We start from the raw sequence: 13,195 nt of genomic DNA on the forward strand, positions 1-13,195 counted from the left end.
AAAGAACACAGGGAAGGGGAACATGAAGGCTCATACGTGATATATTATGCTACAGCCAGACAAGAGTTTACATCAAGAGGGATTTATGGATAAAAAACAATGTCTAAAGTAAGAATGGAAATGAATCCATTCAGCTTTACACTATAGCCTACCTGTATCTAAAGGTCTTAGGTGTATCTGATTTTATTTTTCCTTAGAGAGGAAGAAACAACGTGAAAGTAAGCTTGGGTTATTTTTTAAATTTTGTTTATATTTATATGTTAATGTTATTACAGTTTTTTATGTTGTCATTGGACTAGAGAGGGGCTTTGTGTGTACATACGTCATACCATTTTTTATTACTATTATTTATTATTACATGTATGAATCATGTCACTGTATGACACCCAAAAGGCCAAACAGAGACCTAAGTGGCATGCCTACTCAGATAGGCCTGTGTGATGTCAGGTAAAATCAATAGTTACATGAAAAATGATACAAAATGGAAGGCTATACGTGATAGTCAGTATGAATCTGTCATGCCTACGCTAATGTTAACGTACTGTACTGCTATTCCTGCAATCCTCATTTTGGTCTCATAAACGCTGTTTTGCGTCTCGCAGTCGGCTGCTCTCGGTTCCTTCTCGTGTCTCATCGGTATTCCTGGGCAATCCTCGGCGCGCGCCCCCAGTCCAGCAGCAGCAGTAGCGGCACGCGCATCTCAGGAGAGAGGACAGGGCATCTGCAGAGCTCGAGACGCTTCTGAGCGAACCTGGAATGACGCCATGAGCTCGCATCGTGTGTGATGAAGGTAATGTTCTGGTAGGAACCAGCTGCCGTAGGCTGATGTGGCGTCGCGCGAGGAGCCCGAACACGACCATGAAGCTGCTGCTTGTGGTGACACTCTTATGGCGCGAGGCGTTGTGCGGATCTCCGAGCGTCCAGATCGGTAGGATTGTCTTCTCTGCCATCGCCCCACCGTTCTCATCATCACCTCTCCCGTTCATCCGTCTGTCTAAATTTATTCTCACCGATCGCTTTTCTCCTTCACCCGTTCATCGTCCCCCGTGTCTTCCTCCTGCTAAAACGGGCCTATCTCATTTCTGTCCTCCTTGTGCCGCTCTTAGTACCGAGAGGCCTCCTGGCTGTACGGCGGCTGCTGCAGTGTTCTAATTATGTCAACATTTTCATCTTTTATATTTGTGTATGTGCTTGTATGCGCTTTCATCTTACTACCAGTGGAGCGTGTGGTGCGTGCATATGTGCGGGGTTTGTTTGTCTTCAAGGTGTTGCTTGCACAGCAGACTGGCACACGGCTAAAGCCAGGTGAATCCACAAGGATTCAAATTCGGCTCCTCAGACGTATTTCCTGAGCTCCATTCTTTGTTGTACTGCATACAACCCCTGAAACAATGTGTTGGATTTTCAGCCCTGTGCAATTCCATTCAAATATGTTTATAGTCTATAAGTAGACACACAATTACTTTCATTTTCTATTGCTAGAATTATAATATTCCATTTAGTTAGCCATCAAAATTATTTCACAATACTTATTGTGGCGCTTTTTCAGTCATTTCACATTTAAGGGGTTTGTCAAATGTCATTTATTTTCTCATGAAAATACCCAAACTTACAATTAATTGATCCCATTATAAAGTATTGTGTCTCCAAAGCCTTATTCCTGTGCCATGAACCCCATTTGTCCAAAATCTGTTAAAATGACTTTGTCTCCATTGAAGATGTAACAGATGTGGACCGTATCTTTTTATTGGATACAGCTGCAGCGCATATAAGGTTGTAGCCATTGAGTTGTGTTGGGACAAACTTATATAGAACTATTGATTCATGCCAATCAAATGAATAAAAAAACAGCTGACAAAGGATTTGAAAACCACTGGTACAAATCAAATAGACATGAAATGCTACTGCGACCTACCGCAGTACCATGTATGCCTGGCATGCGTGAGAGTTGCTTGCAGAGAACGCATGAGAGTTTACAGCTGGGGTCAGTTATAGGCGGACCCCTGTCGGACTAAAACCAATAGATAATTGAGAATTATTACATTTAGACGGAGCACTTCTATTTTAACAGGCACAGCTTTTCTAGCCTTTACGGTACTCGTTCAGCGGTACAGGAAACACACCCACCAATTACATGCGATGTAAATCACATCACGTGACGCTACTCAGCCAATCAAATATGTGTATTCCGATACGCTTTTCATACACGGTGGGAGAGACGAAATAGTCGTAGAATTACGTGAGTCAGAGAAGTTGTTTTACATGGTATTCTCCAAGCAGAGGAAAGTGGTCAGAGAGACCAGAGTCTCTAACCAAGAATGGACCGACTCTTAGATGTTCATTCTTCCCACGGGCAGTTTAAAACCAGTATGTCTCACATGTTCAGAGACTGTGGCGATTATTCAAAGCAGCAATGTGAAGCGACACTAAAGAGACAAAGCACAAATCTTTTGAGCAAACGTACCCACTCACATCCGAAACGAAGTCACAGAAAATAAATCTAAGAGCCGAATATGATCAGAATCCTAACACATGAACTCACCGCTCAACAATGATGTTAACAGAGAGGTAATGGAGCTGAAACAAGAGGTTTAATAACCACAGATAAAGTCCCTGCACACATGAGAAGAATGTAATGTTTTTTATATAATATCATGTTTTTTATATAATATCTTGTTTTTTATATAATGTCTTGTCTTTTTTATATAATATGTTTTATTTGGTTGACATCACTTCACACCTGAATGAACTGAACAGAAAGCTGCAGGGCAAAGACAATTCAGTTTAATTAATTTTTTAAGTACTTTAGTTTAGGAGTTAAAAGCTTTCTGTTATGTATTTTATTTTTTAAATCCAGCCCTTATTTTACTTGAAACATTTATTTTTTATTTGATTATGTATTATTTATAATTGATCCAGTTAAATTTGAAAACTGATAACAATTATTGTTTATTACTTTCTTTATTTGATTTGAGAGTCAGTTGTGGACTACATACAGACGTTAATACAAGCTAGGCTACTTCAATATGGGACTAAATCATAGCGCCAGTGAGACATTACTGTGATGTTCCGGACCTTTGCATGAGGAAATTCTCTCGAACTGGACCTTGTTGAACTTTAATTGAATACCTCTGGTCTACAGCCATGGTAGTGACTCTGTGAGGCTGCTCAGTGTTGTTTTGAGCTAAATGCTAACTTCAGGATGCTAACCACACCCAAGAGAATAGCATGCTTACTTTACTTACTTCAGGTCAGTGTCTGTGCATGCTAATATTTGCTAATTAGCACTAAACACAAAGTACAGCTGTGGCTGAGGGGAAGGTCATTCGTTTTGCAACTATTTGAAGATAGCCCTAGATAAAAAGACAAATGATTCCCAAAGTTATTGCAACATGATTGTCTACACCACATTTATTGGCAAGCCATCCAATAGTTGAGATTTTACAACTAAAGGTCACATATTGTGCTAAATGCACTTTTTCCATGGCTTTTAAACATAAATATGTGTCCTAGGTGTGACAGTAAAGACCACCCTCTCTATTCTCCGGCTCCATCGATCAGAAAACGTGTGTAAAAACAAGCAGATCAGATTTGTCTCCTCTTCTGACGTCAGATGGGGTTTGTATGCCGGATCCATGGAGTCGCTGCTGAATCTACCGCAGTCCGCCGTTGTGATTTCCTCGCTATCATGAACCTGCTCACACTGGCCACGAGCAAAGCATGCCACTTGTTCTGTTGTTGGCCGCAAGAACCAACCGAAAAGTATTTATGTTACTCCCTTAATCTGAGGATATGAAGACCCAGGTGTTTTAGTATTTTTCTTACCTCACAACAGGAAAACTATTTACACTACAAGTGTGAGTACAGACCAAGATTCGCTTCACAACTTAAGCTCAGGATGGATCTGTACCTGCCGCCTGTGACCCAACTTCAAACTTGGAAGCTGTAAGTTTTAAATAGCAACAGTAGTAGTCGCCCTTTGTGAAACTTTTACATTTCACAGCATAAATATGGCAGTAACTGTCCGACAAGTAAAAATGTTTCAAGTGAAAAGATCTAAGTTACTCTGTGAAAAATGAAAAAAAAAATCACACAGCAGTTTTTATACATCAGTAAGTCCACCTTGAGTTAAGTGGACATGGTACAGGATAAAATAACTACGGTAAGTGCAACCGGTCTGACATTCATGATGATACATGGGACAGATCCTACAGTAATCAATATACCATTACTTTGGTTACGTCTGTACGTTTATCAGGGGTCTTTTTACCAGAAATAAGAAACTGACTACTATTACGATCAAGGTTTTTTTTGCTGCCAATCTTAGTCATTAAATATGTATTATCTGCTGATACAGAGTCACATTCCGATGCATCTATTTTCCTAAAAAGTACAGCTGATTAGTGCACACTACATTAAAGATATTAAAATCCATTCAATGTACATGCTCGACAATTGAATAGCTCTGCATTGCATTAAGCAAAAAAAAAAAAAAAAAAGTTTGCATCCAAGCTGTTCCTTAATGTTTTTTACTTCCACTTTTTACAAAATGAAGTATAACATCACAAACCTTAATCTTTTTGGCCTTGTCGCTGTTTCTCTCCCTTTTTAAAGTGTCCTCCAGTGTTTGTTGCTTCGGTGCAGCCATTGTTGAATGAACTGTGTACCGTTGATTGGTTTTTGTTGTCTGTGCAGAATACATTCATAAATTACTCGTATTGGCTTTGTGCTCGCGGTGCTTTTGTTGCCCTTGAAGATGACTGTGTTTGTGGTCTCCATCGCTGTCTGTGGAGAAACACCATAGATGACAGCAAAACAAGACTATCGCACTGAGCTGAAATGAAACAACTGTACATAGATATGGTAAATAACATAAATACACGGTCTCATATTGCATTTTGCTGTAGTATCTGGTGTGTGGTGTTTGAAGAAGGCCTACACATGGCTGGAAATACAGACCACAGCAGAGAATCTCCGTATTGTCTAAGAGTGCTCCACACACTAGAATCATCCATATTAGAACAATGATGCAGGAGAATCAAAGTAAATACCAACCCTGTTCCCTTCAGGGAAAAATAGTTATTTGCTTTCTTTCTGCGAGAGAGATCAGAAGGGATTCTGGTGTCCTGGAGAGGTTGGAAGGAGATATCGTTTCTGAAACCTTCAATTTCAAATATAGAGGAATTAGATATTTAATCAGAGTGTGCAGTTGACAGTGTGGGCTCCATATTCGCTCTTGACAGCTTGATGGAGTAGCAGCAGTGGGGAGGAGCTTAGTGAAAGGGTCAATTTGAGTCTCATACAGACTTTCTGTGTATGGAAGTTTTTGGGAAGCTTGACTCCTCTTTCCTGTGCCCTCTCCTCTCCTGCCCCCTAGCTTGTACACTTTGCCTCCTCTTTTCTTCCTCCTCATCTGTCCCTCCCTGATGTCTCCTGTCCTCTTCTATCACTATGTTTGATCCATGGCCCCTCACTGTCGGGTAAACAAGCACTTCATATGAATTACAGGATCTTCTGAAATACAGGCCAGTAGTCAAATATGGCCAACCAACATTTAAAGAAAGAAGCTCCGACATGTCATTTTTACATTTGTGTATGGGTCAAGCAAACAAGATACAATGTGTTTATTAGTGAGCTTTTGAGGTGTTGCTAGGTGTATTTTATAACGGAGCCAGGCTGGAAGGTTATGCTAAGCTAGGCTAAACACATCCTTACTATTTATCCGTACTTACCACAAGGACATGAGACTGTCATCAATCTACTTGTCTCACTTTCATGAAGAAAGCAAATAAACGTGTCTTAATATTGGGGCATAACGTACAGCATCGTGACTGAATGCATCACAAAGTGGCTGACAAATAAGTCAGCAGCTTCAATATATTTCACAAAATTTGAACAACCACAAACAGCAACAGCACATATTACGTAACAATAACAACAGCAACAAACATCAAGGAGATACAGTTACATTCATGCACACAAAGGGTTCACACTCCACTACCTCTGCTTCTTTCCAGATGGACTGTGTGTGTGTGTGTGTGTGACATAATTGAACCACATCTTAGTACCAGGAATCAGTGGTGGAGGAAGTACTCCGATCTTTTACTTAAAGAAAAACGCTTTGTCTCAAACGCACACACAAATGCATGGGTTTCTGTGTGAAAAAATATGAACATGAAAACCAAATCCATACCCAATAAACGAATAGGTAGGTTTCCAGTTAACATGCACAGGTATTTAGTCTTTGACCGTCAGAGTGAAGCACATTTTCTACCACTGACTAAATACAGAAACACACTGAGCGATAGGTAGGCTGCATTACACTGGAGTTGCTAGGCAACAGCCAGAATCCTGTGAGAACACTAATTCTGGCATCTTCCTGTACAAAGTTAAGAGACGGATCATAATACGGTCTGCGTGGAGAAGGCGAACACTAAATGTGGATGAGCTGTAAACTCTACAGAGTGAGAGAGAGAGAGCTGAATACATGAGCTGAGGCTCTGCACCATAACCTGAAGTGGATTATGAAATGATTCATTGAAAATGGGCTGTGTGGGTGCTCGATGGTTGATTACAGTACTTTGCCACTTTGTTTAAATAGCCTCAAATGTACCGATCTGAGCACGAGTGTATGTGGCGGGCATGTGTGCCTGACTGTATGTATGTTAGGTGAAACCCACTCAGTCCGCGCTTTTGATTTTGTTGCTATGGTTGCTGGTAATTTGGGTATCCATTTTTTTATGGTGAAGAAGGTTGTTTTGACTGGACTGATTTATAATTGAATGGTGATGTGACGGTTTTTATATAACCCGACACGGCAGATGGTTTGTTCACACAGAACCATCTGAGAAGGCGTCACTGGAATACCTGGCAGGTGATTGGACAAACCGTCTTGTCAATCAAACTCTGACAAAAATAGCAAAAATATCCTTTGCATCAAGAAAAGTCTTCAGTCCCATTCTTTGCTCTTCTTTCAATGAATAAATACTCTCCAGTTCTGATATAACTGATGCTATTGCCGCATTTGTAACCTCTTTAGGAGCCGCCATTGTTGTTTTGAATGAACAGTCTCTGTGTCGTCGTGTCACACACACACCTATACCACGCCCTTGCTGACAGTAGCTCCTTATAGGACGCTGATGACTTGAAGCCAGATATGTGCGATATGTGATCCTGTGATTCTCACTTGACATTGTGAAGTGAGAGAATCCAGCTGCCATGCAAGTAATAGTTTGAAGGCTTTCTATGAAGATTCTTGTTCATTATCCATTTCAGCAAAACCCATTAGTTTCTATAGTTACTGTGGTGTCTTCCTGATTTTAGCAGCTTTTCCAATATCAACTTCTCACAGAACTTCATTTGAAGGTGTTATTATTTTGTGGGTTGATATTTTGGAAGCCTCTCACCGTCTTACCACTCTCCACCTGAACGGTTACTGATGCTGGAGCGTTTAAGTGATTTCTGTTTCCAAATATGAAGTTAACTATCAAAGAAATCACATATTTTGAATCATAGGGACATCAGATTATTGCATACGGTGTAATTTTTAAAGAATTTTTACATTTGAACATTTTTTATGAAAAAACAAAGGTGATTTTGTCGTGTAAAATTTCAGTTTTTCTCGTGTTTTAGGTTTTTGCCGTGGAATTGTTCAGTATTGGTAATGAGACATTTAGGAATTGAATCATATCGAAGTCATAATATTGGTATCATGACAACACTACACAACACATTGCATGATTCTATCTAACCCTCAACACTAATCGACCCATTCTGGAACAGGGTCAACATGATCTGATCAGTCTTTATGCCCTCTTTGTCTAACTATAGAGAGTTGCTGGAATGTTTGGTAAATGTAAACATTCTTTTGACCAAATTATATTTGCTACAGTTTTTGCAATTTCTAATTCCACTTCTAATATACGATATATACGGATATGGGAAAATTATTCTACCATTTACATATTATGGTTGGAATACAGAATTATGCACTTTTAGTGATTATTTCATTGTTCCTACTGAAACACCTCACCCCAATAATGTTTCCACAGTCCCTTCTTCTATACAAACATTGACAGCAGGCTACGAGTGAAGGAGCCCACGTGACGTCCTGACAAAGTTCATGGACGATTATTAATAGTGGCCTTGTTTCTGACGACAGAAGCTCAGCGAGCATGTTAAGACTTGTCAGTCACAGAAGCCCATAATTCTGCCTTCCCCTGAGTAGATACTCTCCTTATATGGCCCCAGCCTCCCTACTCAGGGCCTAAGATTGTGTGTCTGGAAATATGACCTCATTCTGCCAGCTCCACCACAAGTGTTTCAGCTGAGCTGAGGTAGAATTGTATTAATTGATATATTTTTTTTCTTCCTCTGTTTACAATTCAGTCTTCTTTTAAAAATAGTTATCAACGTGTATTGCGAGTCCCCCTGTGAACACATGTTGGTATGTTCTTACTGATTCTCTATATATGTCTCAAGATTCAAGACGGTCTTGTTATACAAGTGTGAAGCGCTTTCGCTGGATGGCTCCAAGAAAGGAAGAAACATGTATATTAAAAGTCATAAAAAATATAATAAAACAACATACGATAACAAAATATAAGTAGTGATGACATATCGGTCACTCAGCTAACCACTCTGTCTCGCTGCAACATATATCTGCCTCTCGGCCAGTGGCGGCTGAGATGGGAAGATGAATGGATGGATGTCTACAAGAAATTATGAATTCCTCATTGCCTCAAATGCATCGATTCATTAATTTCTGTCAGGATTATTCTCAAACTGCTTTTATAACATAACAATCTGTCTTGTTTCTAGCCATCTCACTGCACATGTTCCTCTGCATTTTCTTTCATCCATCATTTCATCAGTCAAAATTCTGCAGTAATGTGCATTGTTCTGTAGCACTAAGACTCCAAAGGTGTTTTTATTCAGAAAACAACAACTCCTTGGTGTTAAAATTAAAAACTAAAATGCTGCGTGGGATCGTTACTGATTCTGGGGCAGAGTGGCAAAAGAATATGAGACAACTGTGATATTGCTTTATTATGGTGTGCAGAGTAGTTACAACAGTGTATTCTTGTTAATATAATTGATATTGTATAAATGTATTTCTAACTATGGTCTTGTCTGTGTGTCTGTCTCAGGTGGTTTATTTCCCAGGGGGGCAGATCAGGAGTACAGTGCATTCAGAATTGGCATGGTTCAGTTTGGGATGGCAGATTTCAGACTGACTCCACACATAGATAACCTGGAGGTGGCCAACAGCTTCGCTGTCACTAACTGCTGTAAGTATCTTCTTTTAAAATCTTTGTCTGAACCCAGTTTGATAAACTCCAGATGTCATTATTGTAACAGAGTACAGTACAGAATACTGCACGTTTCTTTGAGGCCGCTACCAATATCAATGTTTGATCTGGTGTTATTCTATATTTTATCTTATTGTCAACAAATCTCATGATGAGACTCAAACCAATGTGTTATTGGCTTTGACTTCACAACCCTGTAAGTGGCTCTCAGCCTCAAGTTCATCGGTTCTTAATGAAGATTCTTCAAAAACACCTCAAAAATATACATTTTAGATGGATTTTCACATCACAACAGCGCAAACAGCACTGATAATCTTGATAATCTCTTTCTTGAAAAGAGACTGTTGTATAGAAAGTATACATCGACATATGTCCTCAACACTCACCCGACCAAACAAGGCCGCCGACACTGCCACACTGCATGTAGAGTGTGGGGACACAGTGAGAGGTTCTCATCCTGCCTGCCTCTAGGCTATAGGAGATGCACTCACAAAGCCCTTCCGCCAGGCATTTCTTGGATACGGCTCCCTCCCCGAAGCACACAAATAGCTGTTCGATGTATCTGATGGGGGCCGTGAATTCAACATAACATGCAAATGCACACACTAGGCAAAGCAAATGTAACATTTTCTCCCATTTCCCTGCATGAGGTGACGGACAATAAGCATCCGGCTGCATAACCCTCTTTTAACATCTGAGGCATATCTTTACCCATCATCGGTAGAATACAGTACATCAACTCTTTGTTGTTTGTACACAATTGAGCACTGCATGCATGTGTTTTAGTGAAATGGACCCAAGCCACAGACCTTTGACATTTGTTTGGTGACATGAATTTGATCTTAACTGGGGCAGTGTAGAGTCATGTTTCTTTTCAAATTCAGTAACTGTGGAGCAAAGAGTAGCAATGAGAACGAGGTCTCTATGCATGCAGTATACTGGAGTGTGATGTAATGATGGCCTGAGGCTCGAAGCTCTGCTATTTAAGTACAGAGTATTGTGATGACAGTGAATGCATGCAGTCCTCTTTTTCTGCTGTCTATACATAAAGATGTTTGGGGGAACAGTTACAATCAGGAATACCTGCATGTTACAGGTTAAACATGTTTAAAGGACATAACATTTTCTACAGCAGCAACATAAAATGAGCTGCCAATGATGTGCTTTGAAACTTTAATGAAGCTAGGGACGAGACGGGAGGCTCTATTTTGGTGTCGGTGCGTGGTGAGGAACACAACTTCACATTGACATTTTACTTGGGGGCAACTGAGGTTATTTTCTTGACTTAGCTGGTTCGGCATGTTGGTGTGTCGCTTTAGTGAAGAGGTCAAATATTAAATGGACTTGCACTTCTATGGCTCTTTTCTGGTCTTCCGACCACTCAAAGCGCTTCACGCTACATGTCATTCACACCCATTCATACACTGGTGGCAGGGGTTACAATGCAAGGTGTCACCTGCCCGTCAGGACTAACTAACCACAGTAGACAGTAGCCTTTGGGAGCAATTTGGTATTAGCAAGTGTCTTGCCCAAGACACATCTACATGGAGCCGGTAATCGAACCGCCAATCCTCTGATTGAAGGACAGCAGTGTACTGCAATCTTGATGCCAAGAATGAGTGCGTCTTGTGCTGTCCGCTGATGTTGGACACAGTCGGGCCATAATTGCCCTTCGCTAAGTCCCGCCCCTCAAACGCAGCATCTGCCAACTCCGGCCGGGGTCGACAACTATCCAACTCTGCTCTATAAACTCGCATGCAATAGTTTCAGAGTTACTTCCTTTTCAGGCTGGTTTTGTGGTGTTTGAGGTAGTCGTGGTTAAACGTTGTACCTAGGGCGAGTGTAATGAGGAGCTGACGTTTGCAGAGTATGTTAACACATTAACATTAACAGGCACTTATATGCTATGCTAGCTACTGAAGGTATACTAAATACATACACAGGCTGTTTTTGCTTTTTAATGATTGTAACAGTGAATAAAGACCTCCCGGGCTTTACAGGAACAGTGTTGTTCCTTAATTTCATTGTCTTCTGTCTTAATGGCCACGTGATTTTATCTTTATCTTTCAACCTGTTTTCACTGCTGAATCAGTTTGATATCCTGGATATGTCCTTCAAACGCATACTGCAGACCTTTCAGTTGGCTTCTTTCTGAAAATGTGATGTTTTTTCAGATAGTGCAGTTAATGGCCGACTGTGGCTAAGTGGAAAGCAGGGCCGTCCTTCAATCAGAGGATCCCCAGCTCCGCTAGTCGCATGTCGATGTGTCCTTGAGCAAGACCTTAACCCCAAAATTGCTCCCGTAGCTGTGCCTACTTGTATGAATGTGATTGAATTTGAATTGTAAGTCGCTTTGGATAAAAGCGTAAATGACTGTAATGTAGTGAAAGTGTGTGCTCCATGGTAGCTCTCACAGCTTGATGGAGTAGCAGCAGGGGGTGGGGCTTAGCGAAGGCCCAGCATCATTGCGGTGTAACCGCGCTGTATAATATATGGACGTAGTCTCTGTGACGTCACCCATAGGTTACTGAAGAACCGTAGGGAAGCTTAAAGTGGGTGGCTTCAGCCGTCGCAATCTTGGCAGTTACGGCACAGCCTAACTAGCCACATTTTAAATTCTACAGATGGTTACTCTGTTCGGATCTTCAACATATGCAGAAAAGTAAATTCAGTCATCACCTTTTCTTGACATTATATTTGAGTTGCTGTATTTTCATTCACTATATACTCATAAGGGGAATGTGGCAGGTCTCACAAAACAAGTTTCCCCTGAGGATAACTCTCCATGTGATTCCCAAACTGGTGGGGAGAGCCCTGTAATTTAAGCCCTGTCATTTGAATTTAAGTGTTGGCCAAGATTGTCACATACTCTAACACGCCTATCAACATATTTTGCATGATAATGTATTTTTTCCCAGCCCTTAATCAAGTGTGCCACAGGTGCCCAAGGTGAGCCAGGCCACAACATTATCATATGTGCATTGGCGTTCCCCCCCCATCGCACTGGTCAGGGCGTGTAAGTCGTGTGTGGCTAGTGTTGCTCATAAACAGAGACGCATTCCCTTATTTTCTTTTAAAAGCAATTCAGCAATGTGATAGAAAGTAATATACTAAGTAACATTATAGAAGTCAGAAGGTTACATTTCTTATTACAATCAGTAGCAGTAATGTGTTGTTGCGGCAATTGCATTGCTTTTTGCTCGAGCACACTGGTGTAACACATTAGTATAGCAATTACCTAGTGTGTTCCTCTGCCACCAAACTGCTGGTCAAAATAATTAAGTCATGCAGCCTTGAAAATAAACGGCCCCTTGCCTCCCACACACACACACACATTTGAAACTGGTCCAGTTCTGACAAAATGCCTAATTCTTGAGCAAGTAGAGCACTCTTTCAGTTATTCACCTCATAATTTCCTGTAATAATAACTATCCATAAACCTTAATCCTCTTTACACCACACTATAAGGACCTTCAAAGTTGGATATATTAGTTAAGCACACTATCGGTCTGGGTCAACAGACAAGAAGGGGGGCAGTCCCCGTTATTTCTGCTGCCATTTTAGATGGAATGTCAAAAATGAAATTACAATAATCTGACAAGTATGTTGTGACTCTATATTGTTTAACTATACATTAATATTCACATTGTATTCCAAAATCTGTGCAGCTCCACTTCTCATAAATCGAGTAATGCATTATATGAGATAACTGGTCATGGTTGAGCCATGTTCACATATCAAGATGTCAGCTCAAAGAATTACCACATTTTTTGAGCAGAGAACATAACTATATGCTCTACCACAGTACATAATGCACATGAATGCAATATTATACCCAGGGAGATGAAATTAGACTTTATATTTCTAGAGGAAGAACAAGGTCA

The 13,195-nt window shown here is 40.6% G+C and overlaps 1 protein-coding gene across 3 annotated transcripts in view; it reads left to right on the plus strand.

Moving 5' to 3' along the window:
• Window positions 1-825: 825 nt before the first annotated feature.
• Window positions 826-13,195, plus strand: part of LOC306696216 (glutamate receptor 2-like) — a gene marked incomplete at both ends in the record, with an annotated part of 41,017 nt that continues 28,647 nt past the window's right edge. Inside the window, 2 exons of one of the 3 annotated variants that reach the window (XM_079159769.1) lie at window positions 826-928; window positions 9,150-9,290. In XM_079159769.1, coding sequence (XP_079015895.1) covers window positions 826-928; window positions 9,150-9,290 — 244 coding nt within the window. The remainder of the gene's footprint in view (window positions 929-9,149; window positions 9,291-13,195) is intronic. The other 2 variants (XM_079159771.1, XM_079159770.1) reach the window with 2 other exon arrangements.

The sequence above is a fragment of the Pholis gunnellus genome (assembly GCF_910591455.1).
Source record: "Pholis gunnellus genome assembly, chromosome: 5".
NCBI classification, from domain to species: Eukaryota; Metazoa; Chordata; class Actinopteri; order Perciformes; family Pholidae; genus Pholis; species Pholis gunnellus.